Raw genomic sequence first — 22038 nt, 5'->3', positions numbered from 1 at the left:
ATACGTGACCTTTTTTTCCACAAGTTCATGTTTATTTTGCAGTACAGAAATCATTTGAGCCCTGTTAGTACAACATTGAGCTTTTTAAACGTTCTCTTAAAAACACTAAATGTCTCCCCACAGGGCTTCTGTCAAGTCAATACTGCAGGCGACGTTTGGTCCTTTCTAAACACAACACAGATATTACAGCACAACTCAGCAACCATGTCTGCCCCCCACCCCTCCCCCTTTCGCCTTCAAAACTTCAGCATCTATTTGGGTGTCTAGGAAGAGAGTACACTCTGGCCGTACACACACACAAAACCGCGTGAGCTGTGTAAGTGCTTGTTTTGCAGCTCTGGCTAATAAAATGGTGAGGTTTTGCCAATGAGGAAGCGAGCTGCAGAGGCAGAGAAAGCAAAGGTGTCAATCAAACTCTAATCACGCTTGTTGACAGCACTTTTTGGGGGTTGCTGCTGTAACATGATGCAAGCAGCCTTAATAACTAGCTGTGACTGGCTGTTTTGAATTTTCCTCTAAATCGGCGGGGCGGACAGAACGGTCCACCCTGGAACTCTGCAATGGTCGCTGCAGTAAGATATTTCTGATTGGTAACTGTACGTACAACTCAAGCCAAACGAGATTCAAATCAGAGAATTCAGTGATCATTTTTTTTTTTTGAACAGGGTACGGGGGTGACATTTAGGACATCCTGAAGCGAGAAGAGAAAGCGCAGCACTAACATTACCGCTACAACACACACCACACACGTCACACACACACATACATACACACACACACACGCACGCACACGCAAATCAACTCCTTAAGCGCGGGGGAGGGGGGGGGGGCATATTCAGTTTTTTTGCACAGAATGTCTCTTCTCTCCTTTACAAACCCACAACACACACCCCTACTCTCTCTCTCTCTCACTCTCGTCACTGTGAATGGATAAGTACTGGTAGGTGTGGTCGTAAGACTTGATAATACCGCTGGTTATTTGGCATCGCTGAGAGAGAGCGAGAGCGAGAAAGACAGAGAGAGAGAGAGCATACTTTTTTTCAACCAGCATCCCATCACTCCAGATCTACCCCCTGACTGGAAATGAGCTGATGTCACCCTACCATTTCCCAAAGTAAAATGCTAAGTTTGTAACTGAGTATCTTCAACTTCTTAATAAGGGCAAAAAGAAAAAGAAAAAAAGAAAAGGGAAAAAAACAAAAAAAACAAAACAAGACAAAAAACATACGTGTGATCATCAGCTAGCCCATTTCTTTTGGTTGGTTGTCGGTCTGTTTTGTTTATGTTTGTTTTTTTTTATTTCTGTTGCATTTTTTTTTTAAACTGGAGATTATAACGCCATGTCTGGGCAATCTGGCCCGCTAGCTCTCTCTACTGGTCAGCCGCGTCGCCGAAGATGTCGTTCTGCTTGCGCTCCATCTCCGCAAAGTCAAAGTCTGTGCCCGTCATGCGCCGGTAGATGTCCTTGATGTCGTCGCAGGTGGTCTCGAAGTGGGTGGTGGCGTCATAAGTACGCGAGATGAAGACCTGTTGGCCATACACACATAGTCGACAATTAAAAAATGGTAAATTTTCAACCATTTCAACCAAAGAAAGGAGAGTTCACAGAGAACACCAACAACTGACCTGACAGTGCCCCCCCCCAGACAGTTACACAGGGTTTGTTCATTTCTTAGCACACACAAGTATGAAGACATTTGGGAAATAAAATACACTCTCAGACAGTCTGTCAGTGTATCCCTCATCTTACCTGACTTTCGGCTCCCATGTCAGTTGGTTCATGCAGGTCACTGATGCTCACAAACCTACAAAATCATCATAAATATCACATTAATATCAAGTTACACAGTGTACACAAAGCACTAATAGCAGAAGATTCTGACGGAAGTTGAAATAGACTCTTTATCTTACAAAAAAAACAATAATTGAGCTGATTTCTTTTTAAGCGAAGTTCATGTTCTCTTCGCATTGTGCCTAACAACACCACTTAGCTGTTCCATAATCACTGGAACCTACGGCCTCACAGGGCTTATTGCTTTTCTAAAATGGTTACTACATACACATGGAAAGATTTCATAAAATAAAGACACAGCAACAAGAAATGTCATGATTTCTTCACAATCATTCTTCCTCAAAATAATATATACTACCAAAGTTAGTTGGCTTTCAGGTGAAATGTAATGTTTCAGTGCAGAAAGTACTTCCTTACTAACTATACTATATGTACTATACTTCACATTGGTCTTTTGTAGTGACGTTATAGCAATACACTTCAAACACCTCTGCAAGTTATTAAAATGTACTCCACAATCATAAAGGTATCGTTACGAGCAGGGTAACTGTCCTTGGTCTTTTTGTGAGGTTTGTTCGTTCAGAAGGAACACTGAATTCACTGAAATTAGTTGACAAACAAGCTAACCTAAACCTGTTGCTGCAGGTGCAGTTGATATTATAACTTACTTTAAAGTCTGTGTCAATCAATATGGAAAATATACGTTTATTTTCGATAGAGATTCGGAGTCATGACTTCGGATATATTGTGACACTTCCTGGCTTATATGATGGATTACTGCATTTACACATAATTATTTCCTGAATATACACACAAGCTGCATAATCTCACACTCACATATGAACTACGCGAACACTAAAACTCAGCCATTTACACACACACACACACACACACACACACACACACAGTCCTTACTTCTGCTCAATGGGCTCCAGGAGGTCCAGGGCAGGTTTGATCTCCTTCTCAGGGTCGTTGGTCTCCACTGCGGTGCTGACGATGGCTACGTACTTGCCCTGCGCCGCAACGTTGTGTGCGTATGAGATCATACACACGTAGATGTCTGTTACGAGACACAAAAGAGAAATTACAACCCAAGATGAATGAGACAGATGCATGAGAAGCTATACATCAGGTCAACGATGAGTATGCATGGGTGTCATAAACAGCATGTGTGTGATGTCACTTCCGGACGCCCCATACCGTGTTTCCTGTTGACCTGGTTCTGGGGGATGATGATCTGGCAGGAGTTAGCGTCGCTGGTGCTCTTGATGGGGTGGTTCATGACACAGATAACTCGGATCACCTGGCCCACCTTTTTGGCCCGTTCCATTAAGTAGCTGGGGTCGCAGATCAGCTGCTTACAGCGAGCAATCTGCAGAGTGCACACATATATACACAGTCAAAAAGTGACAACTGTAATTAGCTTCCAATGACCTCACATATACATGTAACCAGGAGTGTGGATTGCTATGCATGTCGAATGGTGTGTGAGAGTGTGTGTGTCCTCACCTCTCCCTCTGATTTAACGCCGACTACCTTTCCGTTCTCAATAATGATCTCCTCAATGGGCTTATTCAACATGTAGGTTCCTCCATAGATGGCACTTAGTCTGAGAGAGAGTAGAGAGAGGATGGAAAGAAAGAACAAAAGAAAATGCAGGATTTAGTTTTGCTGCCGCGGAAAGAATAAGTACATGTTCTGATTAACAATGTGTGTTGCAAAGGTAAAAGTGGCACCTCATTTATGAAACCTCAGAAATGAAACATGAATATGTGATCGCCATTGACATGCTGAGAAAGAGCTTTCTGCTCGAAACATCCATGGAGTGATTAAAGTATTTTTTAAGGAACTGAGTGTGCGGTCCTTTTTCTTAATAATTCGTTATTTACATGCAAGGATCCAGCATCCAGTGTACAATTCTCAGGAGGTGTTGAGCGCGTTTATGAAACAAATAGCAGTAAAGTGGCGGAAAGCTGAGTTGAATTCATGGAATATCTTTAGACTTTTCCTGCACATTTGTAGCCTACTTTCCGTTCTTTGTTATGTTGACATATTTGATCTTAGGATAGCTCTATGTGGAGGATTATTTTCACTTTGGAAAGCGCACCAGTCCTAAAAAAAGAAGAGGGGGCAAATGGCTAGATATCTTATGGTTTTGTAATGTATTTGTAGCATTATGCATTCTCGCAGCAAAAATAAAGTCTGTTACACTTAAACTGCCATAATTTACTGAATGATCAAAATGTAAAGACACTTTTCTAGCAGTCTTATTATGGACTTATTATGCACCTTCATGTCATATATTCTAGGGGCAGACATCTAAAATGAGCATGTATTGGGGCGTGATACCTACATAATGCTTGTTTTCAGCCGCCACATTTACCAATACACTTTCATCCTTAGCTGGACTTGGAGTAATACGAACGCTTCATGTCGTATTGAGTCGTAAGATGATTCCTGCGTTCAGAACTGTGCTGTTTTCTGCTGTTGGTTTATAAATGAGGGCCAGGCCAGTGCGTTTGAAATAAGTGTGCATGTTTGCGTGTGTGTCAAACCAGAGCATGTGTGTGTATGCTGTTAGAGTGTGAGTGCGTGATCACCTGGCAAAGCCCTGAGGTAACTCCCCGAGGCCATACAGAGGGTACAGGTATGGACTCTTGCCGTAGCGAGCCAGAGACTCACTGTACAGCTTGATCCTGTGGAAGGTGTCAATGCACGGCAGGTCCAGGTAGCTGCGCAAAGAAGCACACACACACACACACACACACACACACACACACACACACAAAGAAATACCATTAACATAACTTCACTAATATACATTTTTAACTGGAGTAATTTCTAGAGCTTTCGGTGTCGCTTAAAGAAAAGAGAATTACTGGTTGTATCATTCTCCGTGTGTGTGTGTTGATAAAGAAAACTAGATGTGTGTCAGCCATATTAGTGCAAAAAAGAATATACGTGTGTGTTTGTGTGTGAGAGAGAGACTCACTCATCTGTGCGGTAGAGAGCTAGGGCATGGCCTGTGAAGTCCACAACATCCTGGCCCAGGTCGAACTTCTTGTAGACATCACGCATGGTGGTCTTTTTGGGATCCACGCCTTCCATGGTTTTAGGGTCGTTCTCATCGTAGTTGGCCACGAAGACCAGGAACTTACGGAAGCGCCTCTTCTCAAAGAGACCCATGAGACCTGCAGGAGAACAAACAGGTTGGAACTCTGGAGGCTGCGTCTGGTTGTAGGAGCTTACTGGCCTTTGGAAGCGCTAACTGTGCATTCAGACCAAGACCGTCAAAAGCGTCAAAGTCGCTGGTGAAGCTCATAGCTCGACGCTCAACCCGACAACCTCGGCGCCGAAAGCGTCAGAGCCATGACGTGGAACATTCAAACAAACCACAAGCAGCAATCCTGCGAGTTTGACATTCTGATTAGTTGACACCGAACCATATCATAGCTCATTATCATAAAGTTAACTGAGGCTCAACTTTTTTTTGACGCCCGTGAAGCTCATGAAGCCACACTCACGCCCAGAACGCTTTTGACGCTGGTAACGCCGACTCTCCATAGAAAATGAATGATTTCCGGCGCTCTTGACGCTTTTGACGGTCTTGGTCTGAACGCACAGTAACATCACAGTATCTCCCTACCCATGGTCACATGCGTCTTTGCCCAAATCTCCCAAAACTCATTTTCAATATAATGTCACAATAATTAAAGATTCTTTCGCCACTTCTAAATTGCAATTACAAATGACAAACATGCAGGGAGAAAAGTACACTCATTAATCTACAAGTGGATGGAAATCTCAATTGTTTTGAGGTCAGTCAATAAAAAGTAATTCTGATTATGTAAAAAAATATATTTATGTAACATAAAAAAAGGCAAATTCTGTGGTTTATCCAAATATTGTGAATTAAGTGAAACCTTTATTAAAATGGTGGTCTCTCAGAGGGTGATCCCTAAGGACCGAGTTACTCACTTGATGCTAGGGCCTCAGTCTCAGTGGAAGGCACCTTGTAGATGCTGCCCTTCTTGTAGACGAAGCTGCCCTCGATCACCTTGAAGTCCAGGTAACGTGTCACCTGAGTGATCAGCAGCATGCGAACCAGCTGGCCTGCCCAGGGAGGAACCATGGGGAGTTATTATGCTACAACCACATGCAGGACACGCATATAAAAAACTTCTGCTTTGCAGCTGTAGTGAACTTGTGTAAACTAGCCTTTTATAGACTACTTAGTAATTACTCTCCGTGGTACTGTATTGTTTGTTTTGGCTGTGTGACAAATTTCATGGAATGTGGCAAATGTCTACGAATTCAACTGGAACATACTCCTTAAGTGTGCAGAGATGATTTAAGAGCTTGTGTGTGTGTGTGTGTGTGTGCACATGAGAATGCAATGGTGTTTGAGAGTACATGATTGATGTGATCTAGACTCTGGAGCTGTCCGCATCCAATGCCCTTCATTCTGGTCATTGCTGTTGCCAGGGCAACCAGAGCAGCTGGTCCATGGAATGCAGCAGTGGCTGGCACAGATAGGCTACTCCCTCTAGCCACAGCTGGTGTGCATATGAGTCCAACCATCCTGACAGCAGTGATGTGTGTGTGTGTGTGTGTGTGTGTGTGTGTGTGTGTGTGAGGGTGTGAGAGTGAGGAGAGAGTGAGCATGCTTAAGAATCATGTGTGTGTGTGTGGGAGTGAGAAGGAGGGAGAGAACATGCTTAAGTATTGTGTGTGTGTGTGTGTGTGTGTGTGTGTGTGTGTGTGTGTGTGTGTGTGTGTGTGTGTGTGTGTGTGTGTGTGTGTGTGTGTGTGTGTGATAAAATTACTTTGGTTTGCCTGTAGGGACCCCTTCCTCAGCGTCAGAGGTGTAATAACATTTCGAACCTTGTTAAAGTAGCAATTTTCTTTGACTTAACAAGCTTGCCCCCAAGGCTGTCACTATGTCACAGCCATTTTGTTGTAATTGCATATTTGAAAATGCATATTAACTTGCGCAAAACTACTTCAATTCATGCCGTTTTGGTCCCCAACAAAGGTTTACAGTCTTTATAATCCAAAAACAGACCCTGGGTTGCTCTCAGACTGGAGTCATCCTTTAATAGGTGCATGTGTATGTGCGAGTGTTTGTGCAGATGGGCTCGAGGAGTGAGTAAACATGCGTGTGTGTGTGCAAGAGAGTGATAAATGTGTGTGAATGTGTGTGTGTGTGTGTGTGTGTGTGTGCGCATAAGGGCTAGGTGAAGTGGGGAAGTTTTGGAAGTGTGTGCGTGAGAGAGACATAGAGTGTAAGAGGGATATGTGTGTGTGCACATATTTCAGAGTAATGCGTCTAACAATGAATTACCATTGGCCATGAGGAACTTGGGGATGAGATCCACATTCCAGTCACGGCCCTTCCCCATAGAATCAGGTGGGCTACCAGGCAGGCTGAACCGTTTATAGAGCTGGAGACACACAGACACATATTAAAACCTTACTAAAGAAATGGAGAAGCATAGTCAGTGTTTCATGTTTTGGCATGACCGCGGGCACAAAATCACATAATTGAAATGTGCGCGAGTGTGTGTGTGTGTGTGTGTTTACGCATCACTTACATCCTCCAGTGGTGTTATGGAGGCGCTCTCTCCTCCGTAGTAGGAGTTGCGGTCCATGTGCAGCACCTTCTTCCCCTTCACGGACATGATCCCTGACAGGATGCATTCCTATTGGACAGACAAAGATGAAGGGGGAGGGGTCAAGCACTTCCTATCAATACAGCAGAGACTAAATTGCCTATTATGCAAATACAGAGATCCTCCATCATCACCAGAACACAGGCTGTACAGTTTTATACAGACAAGGAGTTCCCGTTCTCTAGGTTAAGAGGAAGTGTGTGTGTGTACTTGCAGTGCTAATGGTTCATGAGAAGATGAACAATAGCGTGTGTGTGTGTGGTCAGGATGTACATGAAGGTTGGAGGGAGGGAGTGTGAGTGTGTGTGTGTGTGTGTGTGTGTGTGTGTGTGTGTGTGTGTGAGTGAGATTGTTGTGATTACTTAACTGTGGTTATGGTTTATGAGAAGGTAAGCTGTAGCATTTCTGTGTGGTCAAAGATCAACATAAAATTGGAATGTGTGTGTGTGTGTGTGTATATGAGAAAAAGCACTGGAAATATCTGAGCAGATAAAAGATGCTTGAGTTCCTAAAAGCTCTGAGTGCAGCTGGGATTCCTCGATGTCAGACATTTATATTGGATCTAAACCCAGGGCTAGTGTGTGTGTGTGTGTGTGTGTGTACTGTATGTGTGTGTGTGTGTCTGGTTTGCATTAACAGAAGGAAGGATTCCAAAAGCGGAGAACGGAGAAGTCTACTTAAAATTCCTGTGCGGTTTCCCTTTGGAAGGAAAAGGCTTTACGGGAAAAACTCAGAGCAGAGTGTGGATGAGGCCTTATCACAACATTAGCTACAGTACCAAGCATACAAATACACAGAACACAACCACACACACTGCTGTCAGGTTACAGAATATATTGACTACAGGTTAAGGTGTTGGGTTCACAGATCCAGGGTAAAAGTATTAATCATTCCAGGTCAGCAAATGAATTCAAAACATCTTTCACTCCAGGTATGAGCAGACGACTAGGACCATTCTGGAACTTGAAAAAAGGGGCGTTACCTCTCCCAATGGCACAGATTTAGCTAATAGTGTGAGAGCCTATGTATTTCTGTGGGATTTCAATGTTAATTTTTGGAGACTGTTTGAAATGTGTTCTAGGGTCATTGACCTTCGAGAAAAAATATGTCTCCATTTTTTTCCCCAGTTTCTTACCATTTCCCCCCCGATTTAGATATTTTACTGCAATTGACGCCTGAAATATGGCTTGTATTACTATTTTAATTAAAAGAGTTAGTATATTATGTTTTTCTTCATGCATAATTGTTTTATAATTATTTTATATGTTTTTAGGATTTAAAAAATATATTTTTTTTATTTTTTAGTATTTTTATTTATTTTTTTAATTATTTTTTGCATTATTTTTGGTATTTTTTTGTATCTTTTTTTCTATTTTTTCTAACATACAAGCTAAATAAATGCTTAACACAGGGCACTTAACATCCAAACTTTCTGTTTAATACTTGTTTTAACCAGTTTCAACAATATGAAAACAAAATATAGAAAACATTTTCTGGAATGGTTCATGGTTCATGTGCTGCTGTTTACAATGACACTTCAGATTTGCAATCATATTAAACAGAAGTATCTCCATCCTCCTCCTCATCATCCATTCCTACCATATCTCCCTGACTCATATTTCCACAAACCTCTTCATCTGCTCCGCACAAGCACATCTCTGAACAGTTGATACCCTGAGACCTACAAGAACAGTGTGACATACATTTGCTCTTCTTGCAGCCACATTTAATTAACTGTGTAATGGTGGCTGGGGCATGGGGAACACGAGATGTTATTGGTACCAGTTGGCCTCCCTCTTCTTCCCATCCATTATCCGTTGGTGATGGTAACTTCGGATGAGCTACATGGTCTTGATCCCAGATTATTGCCTGGAAATGTGCACGGGCAATGGCTTCATGCAATGCCCCTCGTGTCGGGGGCAGCTTTTGAGCTTCCAGCTGTCGTTTGGTGAATAGCCTCCACCTGAGTTCACTGACATCTGTCAGGGTAGTGCCAGGCTCATACAGCTGGCAAACAAATTCTTCGATGCTCTTTTCCATATCAGGAGTTATTCTTTCTGTATCTCCGAGACCAGCAAATGCAGACCACACATCTGGGGAACTCCTGTTAAATGCTTGCCAACATGTCAGCTTTCCCTTACCAGCAAATCGACCTGTTTGGTCAGCTCCAGAAAAAGCATGGAAGCCTGGCAAGGCTGCGGTCCTTTCTTCACCAAGTGCATTAACCACTGGTTCCAGAGAGATGATCCGTTTTTTATTACCCACACCAGTGATAAAGTAGGTGTCTTTACATAGCTGATGGTACCGTCGAATTGCAAGAACAAACACATCGGTGTCAGGGGACTCTATATAGAGTTTTGTTGCACCCCTTTTAACAGCATCCAGACCATGAAGAATTATTCTTGTGTCAGCCTCTTCTTGGGAGCTGTGAAGATGTTGCACATTCATACAATTTGAGAGAACATCTTGCCTTGATGTGACAATGAAAACCTGTGGTTTTCCCGTAAAGTGTTGAAGAGCTTTCCTGGCAAGGTAGACCGTCAGCTCATCTTTGGTCCTGATGCTTGATAGGAACTGTTTGGCAGACAATTTCCCCATTGGGGTGCTGTCCTGCACATGGTAAGCAGTTGGCTGCTTTCCACCTTGGCGTCTCTCTCGTGTGGCCTCCTTTAGTGAAGAAGGAAGGTCATAGCGATCAAACACTACATGGATCTCATCATAATCTTTGGTCTTTACAGCCAGGGTGGCTATGAAGTGGCTGGCCCATTGGGCACATGTGGTGATAAATGGTGGCTTTCCCATTCCTTGTACTACAGCCATTCCATCAATTACAATGACCTTCTTGGTTGGCAATGGACAACTATGAGTTACAACATCCTGATCATTTTGGTCACTGTCATCACAAATGGTCTGACTGGGCAGCTCCTCAAGTATGGTCATGAGCTTGCTCTTGTCCGTACATGGCAGAAGGTCTCCAGTCACTGAGAACAGGGCACGTGGTTGGGGTGTAAACTCATGCTGCCCAATGGCTTCCTTCAGGTCAATCTCTGGTCGTGATCGAGCAACTATCAGCATACGAGCAAAGAGTGACCTCTCATCCTTTAATTCTACAACCTGGTCAGCTAGTTTTTGTTTTACTACTTTTCTCGCACACTTCCACATCTTCAGTTGAGCCTTCTTCATTCTGGCCCAGACACTAATTTCACTTTTGTTGATCCGCTCGTCCACAAAAGTAGCATACATCTGCTGCCCAATCTCATCTTGGTTGCATACATCTTTCTGAATATGAGGTGGCATCACAGCCTTTGTTATAACATTTGGCAGATCTTCACCATCATACGTCATGGGATTCAAGGATGATCTGATCACATCTTTGAGTCGTACAACATTCTTTTCCTGCCTTGTCCAGACAGTCATGGACAGCTCGTGGTGCTGATTCCGTTTAGTCGTGGGTGTGCCAGTAATTTGATGTGCTTGTTCAGCAAGCCTGCTCAACTCAGGGGCAGTGAGAAAGAATCTCTCCCTTGCACTAGCATTTTGAGTGATCCCCACAAGTCCTCCTGTGACCTTCATAATGCGATTAACATGTTCAAGTGCATGATCCACCCCAATGGCACAGAATGGGATTTCATTTTTATTGACAGAAAAATTCCCTTCCATAAATTCTTGGTATATGTCAGGATCAGTGGTCTGCAATGCCTTCATTTCTGCCAGGTAGAGTGGAACGAGCCTGGCATATTTGAGCTTGTCCTGAGCAAAAAAGTATTTGCACAGCTCATCAAGTGAGGACAGATGAAGCTCCCAAAGGCCATCACGCGTAGCACGGATGAATGTATATATCAGTAAGATCATGTGCATGTAGCGCCGAACAAACTTGAAAAGTGGATGACTGGATTCTTTCTTCTTGTCAAACTGTGCCATAGCCTCAAGTACTTTGTTCAACACTAATGTAGCCAGCATGGTCTGCTGCCCCTCCAGCACTTTTGCATGAATCTGTCCAACACAGCTTCCGTCAGCTAGCTTTGCTGATTCTGCACATACACTCTTCAGTGTTGAATATTCCTGAAAGAATTCCTCCAGATAGAGGTCAAACAGGGCTTGGACTGTAGTCATGTGTGCTTCTAGAGCCCTCTTCATATGCTTTGCTTCTAGGATCTGCCTTGTTGTAGCAGGACCATAGATGTCTGCTTCAATCCAGGCTTCATCCAGCCCACTATCTTCAATGATGTTGCCAGCAGCCCTCAGTGCTGCCATCACAGTGTGCATTTCACCCAGCCTCAGCACCCACTTTCCCTTGCAGTCATCTCTGGTCATTTCAAGTTGCTTTGCACGTTCATAGAGTGCCATATCCAGAGTTATTACAGTCTTTCGGCCAGGACCCATGACTGTGCAATTTATCTGTTGTGTCTGCTTCAAAACTGTGATCAGTGTTTGCCATTCGTGTGCTGGTGCAGCTATCAAAGGCATAACATTGACTTCTGTGAGAGGCTTCTTGGAGGCCAGAAGTGAGTTGTATGCTGACCAGGTAGGGATATTGTGATGCTTAATGTCATGATCAGATGGTGGCTGTGGAGCTGTTGCCTCTGTATCAGACGCAGGTTCTAAAACAGGAATTTGTTCATTTTCAGCCAACTGTGGAGTTGTGACCACTGAACCTTCTGCAGGATCTGGCTCAAGTCCCCCAGATGGTAGTATGTGGTCTGCTCTAAATTCCTGTTCATCTTTTGCCTCATCTGTTCGCATCATGGAACGTGAAAGAAGCCAGACCATGTCCTGTGCAAAGTAGGGTTTGATTATATCCAAGCTTGTACCAGGCTTAAAGTCAGGAAATGAGCTACTTTTGACTGTCTGTGTCTTGGGTGCACAACACTGGACAAAGTCTGGCATTGTCAGTGTCTTCAAGGAGCGATCTCTTGCTTTCTGGTTAAGCAGCCTTGTTCTGGTCCTGCTGGCTAGGTCTGTGGACACTGTTTGCCGTTGGTAAAGAGCAGTAGCAGTAGCATGTAGAGTCCTTTTACCATCAGATGTGTCTTCATTGAAATCACTGTTGTCCACAGCAAAAAATATGAATGTTCCCACTCTCATGTTTGCAGGCAAGTAGGCACCCTGCTCCCTGGTCAGCTCCATGACTGAGTTAGCCAGCTGTGTCTCAAGTCTGAGGATCCGATCATAATCAACAGACAAACCAGAACCATGGAGGAAGTCAAGAAGCTTCTTACTTCTTGTTGATTGATGAACTGCTATGCCTACAGCTAGCTGCTGTGGCCATTCTAGGTGATGGCGGAATGGTGCGTTGGGATGTTTTTCTGTGTACATTACTTGACGCTTTGTCTTGAAAGAGTACATGAGATTCTGACTCAAAGCAAGGACATCTCTGTGAGCAGAGGCTGTGCGCATAGTCTCTTGTCTAATGCTTGAAGTTGGTCCTTCAAGTACCCAGCGGAGAAATGTGTACAACTCTTTGGGGACGCTGTTTTCAGCATCAACGGTGCTAAGCTCTCCTTCAAATTTCCAAGGTTGTTTGATATGAGCAGCAATGGCATCTCGCAGAATAGATGCGCTCTCAAACAACTTGTGTATGTCATCATGAGTTGTTTTAGTTGTCACTTCTTCCACCGCTTCATCACACACTTTAGACAAACATACAAGATCAGGAGCATTGCGAGCCTTTGTCTTAATGAACTGGACATTCTGAATGTGAGAGGTAAGTTTCTGTTTAATGTTCTTTGTAGTTGTCTGTACATTATGTACACCATTTGTTTCAAGAATGGTGGAATAGGCTGACTTGAGGTCAGTCATATTGATGACCTCTCCAGCCTGCAAGCCACATCGAACTAAGCCAATAAACTCAATATCTGATGCTACCACCCCAACATTATGTTCCACCTTTTCAAACTCCTTACTTTCATCACATGTCCTTTTATTTCGTTGAACATTCTGCACCCAGCATTTTAGGTGATACTTGACATCAATTGCGCGTGCATCATCTGCAGTGATGGCAGCACTTAGCTGTACTTTCCACTGTTGGTTGTTGCTCTTTTGCACAGCTTCTTTCAGTTGTTTGCCTGCATTAAAAGAGGACACCTCATGAAGACTATCTTTGGTCTGCTTCTGACAAAAAAAACACATTTCCTTAATGGCTGCAGCTGCTGCTGAGCGAGTGTATAAAGTCTCGCCGGATGAGCATGATGGCGTTGCAGCTGTTTCTGCTGGACCTGTCGATGGCCTACCACGCCGTGTCTGGAGATTCTCTAGCTTACCCTCCTCACATGCTCTTTGGTAGCGAATCTTAGCACGCTGCAGATGCTGACTGTTACAGGTTGATTTGTAACAGTTCCTGTGCCATACAGCACTATTCTGCTGCAGATCACTTGCACTGTATGGTTGTAGCTGTTTACTTATCTGTGGGTAATCGGCATCTCCATATTTTCCTCTCTCATGGACAAAAGACAGAAATTTTGAATATGTTTCCAGTGAGGGCTGATGTACCAGTTCAGACATGTCTGCTTTCTGACACTGGATACATAGCTGAAAGTCGACTTCTGATCTTGCTTCAGAGAATATCTTGCTTGCCATCTCGAAACATGCAATGCATCAAACTGAAGTCACTAATCCTTTATATATCAAATACTGTACCTCGAAACAGGCACTGAACTGACTGAGTTGTAAGACAGCTACGGAAAAATATACTAATGGAATGAATCCAAGCAAGTTAAATGCTTAACATGAAAACGTAACATGAAAAAGGATAATCAGTCAATTCTCTTTTTTTTTTGAACCACGTGTAACCATCAACAGCAAAAAAAACCCGTCATGTCGGTCAATTATGACTGGAACACTGGTAATAGTAGACTAAACATGAAACATGAATATCTATAATGTCGGATAAAAAGATATTTTATTGCAGTCAGGCAGTGTTGGCAAAAAAATCAGTCACTATTTGCTCGCTGAAAAGTCGCTAAAAGTCGCTAGATGACATCATGACGTTACGCATAGTCACGTACAGCACGAATATGCCCACATGTCTACGTTCATAATACAAACAGGCAGTGCTAGTTATTTTTAGGAGATCAGAGCTAATCTGCAGCCCTGCTTAACCGTGGGAAACGCTTCTGACGGTGGCACAGAGTTATAATTACTGGTATGTTGAAAAACAATGATTCTGTCACTGAAAAGGCATATTTTTAAAAGTCGTCAGATTAACCAAAAAGACGCTTAAGTCGCTAGATGAAGTTTTAAAGTGGCTTGTTTTCCATTAGCATACCTATAAGTCTCCCAAAGTGTCCAGCTGGAGACTCCAAATGGTACTTTGCAAAAACGCCTAGGCATGCCCACATATAAAATGGTGTAGAGAGCACAAATTTTGAGATATTGTAATGAAACTTGAAATTAAAGTTCTTAGGACTTGTTGCCTTTGTTTAATTATGTCTAAAACCTTTTTCCTCACAGTAAAAGGTCTGTTTAATAGATATACATTTTATTTTTTTTAGGCGAGGGACAAAAATTATAAAAAATTACAATAATTCTTAATCTACAGGTTTCACCAGAACAATTTACAGTGAATCTGACTATATATGAAGGAAATAGAGAATGTCTGCTTTACAAAAGTGGTCTTATTTTGTCAATAGCACAAAGGGCTGGGGTGCAGTTACAATTTCAAATTGGATTGCTTTTCAGGCGTTTTTTCAGGCACATCATCAGGAATGTTAACCCTCTAACCGCCCAGGTTTATTTTGATTTTTGCATAAAAATTTCAAAAGGCCATGGCTTGAAAGTGGTCAGAGATAAAGTCCTACTGTAAATGTGAAAATCATTGAGTATGAACTAAAGTTTATGAAGGGGGTCAATTTTCTCATCTAATTTGCATATTATGACGTCACAGATTGGCAATAGCGTCAAATTATGCACATTTCAGTAAATACTGATTGTTGAACACATTTGAGCAGTTTTACTTTGATTTTTGTAATTTCTCCGACATAACAAACAAACAGGACCACAGCCACATGTAAACCAACAATAGTAAACTATTAGTATTACCACAATCCCTATGTTGCTATATAATAAAGTAGCCTGGTCAAATCAGTTCCTATCGCGGATGACTTTGTTGTTCTTCAGAGCCCTATTTTTACTAGACCTGCTGTCTGTACCATGTCAATTACAGACACTATCATCATGATTATCACTGGCACCAAGCACACCATGCTTATTTGAACCCTTTGGTCAACATTGCTGCAGGTAAACATTGACGTACACACGCAAAGACCCACCTCCATTCACAGACGCATCTTGACTGTCACTGCCAATGAACGACCGATCATAATCTCCAAAAGGCAGATATTCTCCTTCAGAATCAGAGTAGGTGAATAGCAGACCCAAGACTTCATAACACACGACTTTGTTTTTTAACATTTGCCGTTTTTCTGCTTCAATTTGTGCATAGCGATCGCGCATTTCACTTCCGCGTTATAAACAGGAAATGCGTCTTTTTTTTTTGTTTCTCGCGAGTAATACAGGCACTTCCTGAAAACTTTTTTACTCGAATTTGGGCTTGAATCGAAGCTCTGGATGTCTGCCATCTAGTGGTGGAGAGTACAAAGGCGATTTGTCACCCTACTCGGATCTACCGTCTGTTTTAATCAGTGATGTTGCTTGTCGCCGTACGGCGCCTTGGGCGGTTAGAGGGTTAAGGGGTTTAAGGCACTAAAAGTCAAAAGAAAAAATGGAGACATGTTTTTTTTCATTCCTTAGACCCTATAGAATGAAGATATGAATGTCTCCAAAAATTAACATCCAAATCCCACAGGCCCCCAAATCGGATACATAGGCTCTCACACTATAAATTCAATTTCAGTTAGCCTATATAGAATATGTCTCCAGGCGCTTTCCAGAGTCCAAACAAAACATATAGGTGCACGTGTGTATGTGAGTGTGTGAGTTCAAGGATATGAGCTTGTAATGAGCTTAAGAAAGCACTTCAACGTCATGTGATGCCGAAAGTGGACTACACGCCTCTATACACAGTACATCACAGGAGTACAAACTCCATCTGAGCAGATCCCCTTCTGCATAGAACAATACTAAGACCTCATAATGTTATAGCTTTCTACAACATAAAACATTAAATGCCAAAACAGTGTCAGTGTTTCAACAACGTCTGTGTAGGATTTAAAAACAAAACAAAACAATTCTAGCTACGCTCTACAAATCTCACACCAAAACAAAAGCAATGGGAAGTGCTGAGATTATTTATATCACCTCATGCATCTCTCTCTCTCACATACACAAGAATCACTTCTGTTATTCACAGTAGAGTTACTGCGAGAGCCTTTGAAATTTCCGAATGTGACAATGGTTATAGCAGACCGTCATCAAGCTCCTTGATTTTTCAATTTACCAGACCTATCCCATCTTATGTCCACATAAAAGCCATAACCTTGTTTTCAAAACAACATGAGTCACTACACATAAAAAAACAGCCTGTGCCCATAACATTAATAATAATATTTGTGTGCTTGCTGAAAGCTAACTTTACACCTGAATGCCCAACATTCTAAAATGTGGTTTTAACACATGTCAATTTCTGCCATATTGGGTGTTAACTTTGCACACTTTTAACTTTTCACACAACATTTTCACAGGTCACAAATGTTGTCTGATCTTTGCTTTATGATTTTCGAAAGTGTTCGCCCATCAGAGCTAATCGAAAATCAACGGTGAAGCCGCCAAACAGGACGTAAGGTTATATCTCAGCAAATTATAGTAAAAATGTTTGTGCACATCCCAGGTCAAGGTGCAGAACAAGGGTAAATCATAAAAAATGGAAAAAGGTTCGCACACTTGAAATCCTTCTTTTTCGTTTCATTTTCTTTTCTTGAGCACAGAATAAACAGTCGAACGGTCTTTATTCTGTGCTCAAGAAAAGAAAATAAAACGAAAAAGAAGGATTTCAAGTGTGCGAACCTTTTTCCATTTTTTATCTCTCAGCAAAACCTTGACGTATGAAAAAAATAGGATCAAGACTCAATCAAGAGGTCGCACATAATATGTGGCACACTTTGACTCTGAATAGGGGACACTGCAAATACCAAAAAAGTGTTTGGATGTTTCGGCCGTGCCAAATGCACATACTTTTTGACCCGTACGCCGAATGCCAAAAAATCAGGTGCTGCTGGAATCCTTGGATCAAGCCGAGTTCAATGCGCCCTATTCCACTGTCTGCACCTGTTGGTGAGCCGCACCTGCGGAAGCACACTTTGTAGTTCTTCGGAAATTCATTCTAGTTTATATAGCGCCTTTCTCAAACTCAAGGTCACACCTCGCACAAACACACACACAGTTTGCCCTCCTAACTAAGGAAGTCACTTAGGTAACTAGTCCATCAGACACCTGCAGCCTCCTAACTGCTAACTGAGGAGTCAGAAGACAGACAGAGCCCTGAAATGTGCTTGCTTTGCTCACACACAGGGGACATAGGACTGTGGAGCGAGACAGACTGTGTCTCAGGTGAAAGCAGGTCCAGTTACTAGCCTGTCTATTACTGAGCAACATGAATAATACCACAGCGACGATGAATAGCTCCAACAAAACATGAACAAGCACCGATTCACATACTAGTGGAGGATTATGGGTATCTGTGTGTGACACCTGCTAACAAAAAACTGAGATTTGGCATAATCAAGAGTGGTGCACAACATAAACTTGTTGTTGCAAAGCAGCTCTTTCACTCCTCATTTCAAACCCTCATTTCACCATGGAGTGGGTGCCTATATTTGTAAGCTACCCAAACTCATAACATCACGATAGCTCAGAGCCAGGCTGTCTGCCATGCTTCAATCTGCCCTACTCCATTGGTGCTTGAGTCTTGAGGAAGTTATCTAATCAATATCAGTATCTTCAAATGGAAGGATACCCGACATAAGAGTACAGTTTATGCTTCTTCTTGGCCTTCATAGTCAGCACATTTCCCTCGTCAGTTTCAATTGACTTGAATGTTGCATTTGAGACACATTATAAAAACTAGCCTACACGTTTGTTTCATCCTGTGTGTCAGTCTATTGACCAACCCTTCTAGCCAGCCCCTTTTACATTTCCATTTAAGCAGACTTTAAGAGTACTTCCGATGAAGGCATGGGTATTTGAGAGAATAGCACAGAGTCAATGACAACGACAGCTTTGGGATGACCCCAGTACAGCATAGAGATGCATGGTGTCATGCTTGCTCAGTCATGCTCATTTGTGCTCCATCATGCGAATGTGCTGTGACTGACATGTGACCTGTATATGGTGTCTCTGGGTGTGTCTCTGTGAGAGACGTTGAAACAGTAAGGCATCGAGAGACAGTGAGACAAATCACAGCTGGACGGAGAGGGGCAGTGAAGCCAGTGACGAGCAATGGGCGAACTCGGTGCCCACAGGTGCTCAATACACGCGGAGGTGATTACATACAAACCTACATGATTACCCTTAATGAAACAGAGGGAAAAAAACACAGCCCTTCGTCTTCATGTTTCTTCACATACAGCTATAAGGAAATCAAGCTGTAAGCAACTTCACAGTAACTTCCTAGAATCAGTCATTATGGCACACATAACTGATAGTATTTGGAAAGACGGGTGCGCACATCCAAAAAAAGTTTAAACAGGTGCCAGATGAAGATCTGTTGATCGAAACGTTGCCTTTTTAACTAGTAAAGAACTATTTTGGAGCCATTACAGTGTGCAGACCAACACATAACCGATAGATCACTTGGTCATCCGAAAAACACACTCTCCCGTTTGTAACCGTGACTCAAAACTTAACAGCACCGTAGTAGAATGCACCTTTTCCGCCTTCAGCACAAGACTGGTCAGGTGACGTCAGGTGATGTGGACTGCCCCCATTCTGTGGGGTTAATGATGGACAGGTAAGCACTTTGATGCGACAGGTGGGAGCGCCAGCATGTTAAACCTTAACAGAGTGGCCATTAAAGAGCGCTGACTGGGCAGCCAGAGACCTCCTCCTCCTCACCACCAGCCCAAAGCCCATCTCAGCTCCCAGGTCTCAGAATCAGATTCAAAAGGACCATGCGGAGGAGTCATCCCTTTCTGTCGCTGGCATTTCGCTTGACACTTCAATGCTGGCATCCTGCTGAGCTATGACCTACCAGTCTGCTCTGATTGGTTGATGGTTTATTGGTCCATCGGTTGCAGCTGATTGGCTGTCAGGGGGTGGGTTGTTACTGCTGACTGGCTGGCTGGCTGGCTAACACCCAACCTCACACTTTCTTTGATCTCTGCTGCTTATGCTTCTTAGTCCATAGGAATACAAAATCCATTACCCTACACTCCCCCTTCAAAAAAAAAAAAAAAAAGATCATGGAAAAAAGAGAGAGAGAACGAGAGGGATAAGGTAAATATGAGTAAGGGATTCAAGTAACAGCAAGTAGGGACAGGCTACTCTTATCCAATTATCTGCAGCCTTAAAAAGGCGTGATTGGCTCAGATCGTTTTCAGCTCTTCCTTCACCGCCTCAGCCCTTTCCATCACTCTGATGCCCTTTCTTTCTACCCTGCCCTGGGGTCAGCTGAGATTCTGTGGAAAGGAAAGAGGTGGGCAGAGGAGCCAGTTGACAGTTCTGGGAACAGGAAGCAAATCTAGCAGAACCTCCACTCCCCACCTTCTCTTGGCACAGAGGAGGGAGCTGCTGATAAATCCCCCTCACTTTCACTTCCCTCACCGATGAACAAAACACCCCACCCCACGACAACACCAAAATGTGGCTTCTTCCATTTGTCCCCTACTTGAAACAAAATACCAACGTCACACACACTGCACACTACATACTTCCTAAGCAGCTTCCTTTTCCTTTTCAACTGGAATCTGGCAAATATGCTGTTGGGGGGATGGGGGCACACAGCAAAACGTATAAAAAGTTGGCTAGAAGAGGAAGAAATTAATGTGAATTCTTACGAGCCGTTTTGTACGCAGTTCAGCTACGACCGGTGCATTGTGTGTATTATTTCGTGAATCAGAACTGGCGGCGTGGTGCGGGCTCATTGCTGACAATCATTCCAGACAAACACGGCCACTAGACAATCAGCAGACCGGAAGCTGTTAGCCGCCCGGCCTGCCAGAGTCCACCAGAGTAGCCTTGCACTGTAACTCTTATCACGAGTTTTCCGTCTCATGGTTTCTCTATACATTTGCGCCCAACTGAAGAATTGACAAACTGCTGATTCGCCCATCAAAATACATGTCCATAAAAGCAGACTTATTTTAAAGTGGGCGACTGGACAGCTCGGCGAAACGTACAAGGCATTGTGATTTACTCAAAGAAAACATCCGGTACGGAACGCCAAGCTATGAAAATATCTGTGCTGACTAAATTCCTGCCTGAGACATGAACGTCGTAAGGGGACGTATGAGGTCAAGTCAAAAACTTCCGGGCGTGACTGTGTTTATGCACTAATAAGTTAAACGTAATGGCAATGGTACTGAGTTAACTTTTCCAGTGCCCTGGATTCGTCGTGGCTCAAAGTTTGAAAACCTCTCCCCACCCTAGTCACTCCTTCTGGACAGACATGACTTGACTCACTCACTCAAACTATCCTAGTGATTTCATATTTCCCTGTTTAGTTGCACCAAGTCAACACCCAACCATTCATACCAGTGTGACCATATGCCAAGTGCTTTATGCACAAACAAGATTCCACACAACCAAGTTTACGTTAGATAAGTTGCCTAATACGTAAAGTTGGCCTTCATAATGTGACATAACTTGGTATCGCCAAATCTGGCTAGCAAGAGAGCTAGCAAGCTAGTCAAGTCTGAGGATTGCGAGCTAATCTGTCCAGTGTGGTTGCGCTAGCTAACTCTAATTAAGTTAATGGAAGCATGCGTTCATATGGTAAATTCCACATTCCAACACGTTACCATACATAGCATTGGCTGCATATGCAGCCATATTTCATTAAAAGACGGACGAAATCACTGATGAGGCCTAGTGAGCATAGTTAGCTCAGAAGCTAGCTTATCCGGCGCTACCACAGCCGGTGGAACAATTAGCTCGTTTTCGACAGCTAGCTATTCAAAATTAGCTCGACAGTCAACGTACAATCGCCACCGCTAGCATACAGGCTAGCTAACTAGGCAGTGTAAACGGGCCAACTGCGGTTATCATAGATTGGCACGGGTTGCAAATCACTAAAATGGGAAAGGTTAGACAATGTGCACCGACTGAAAAAAATGTAATACCGTCAGGCCGGTCCCCAGAACAATGACGTCGTATTCTTCATTCATTTTCCCAGTTAATCACCCCGCTTTTCCCGTGTCTCGGGTCGAAGAAAATGGAGATCTAGTCGAGGAATGAAAGGGCTGCTTTGCAACGTCAAGCGGGTCCGCCACACGACAGGGGAGGAGCTAGACTGTCCGTCAGCCGCGCAAAGGAAACGTGTACTGTCAGCGATAGGCGGGGTGACTCATATGGCAACATGTGGCGTTTATTTCTAACATTGTATCAAAAACTCTTATAATGTATTAAACTATTATTGACGATTGGAGAGCACAATACCACCAGTGCGTTGTACAGCCAGATGGC

At 43.2% G+C, this 22038-nt stretch overlaps 1 protein-coding gene across 1 annotated transcript; it reads right to left on the bottom strand.

Annotated features, from left to right (window-relative positions):
• Window positions 1-10: 10 nt before the first annotated feature.
• On the bottom strand, window positions 11-21854 carry gdi2 (GDP dissociation inhibitor 2). Its single transcript, XM_062527259.1, has 11 exons — window positions 21696-21854; window positions 7387-7494; window positions 7137-7236; window positions 5771-5905; window positions 4785-4983; window positions 4393-4524; window positions 3302-3401; window positions 2993-3164; window positions 2708-2852; window positions 1751-1805; window positions 11-1527 (listed from the first exon to the last, which is right to left on the bottom strand). The coding sequence occupies exons 1-11, from the start codon at window positions 21738-21740 to the stop codon at window positions 1372-1374; spliced, it is 1347 nt and encodes a 448-aa protein (XP_062383243.1). The 5' UTR covers window positions 21741-21854; the 3' UTR covers window positions 11-1371.
• Between the last annotated feature and the right edge of the window lie 184 nt (window positions 21855-22038).

The sequence above is a fragment of the Sardina pilchardus genome, chromosome 23 (genome assembly GCF_963854185.1).
Source record: "Sardina pilchardus chromosome 23, fSarPil1.1, whole genome shotgun sequence".
Classification (NCBI taxonomy): domain Eukaryota; kingdom Metazoa; phylum Chordata; class Actinopteri; order Clupeiformes; family Clupeidae; genus Sardina; species Sardina pilchardus.
The sequence above is the reverse complement of the archived record's forward strand: the minus strand, read 5'-3'. Positions and strand labels throughout refer to the sequence as shown.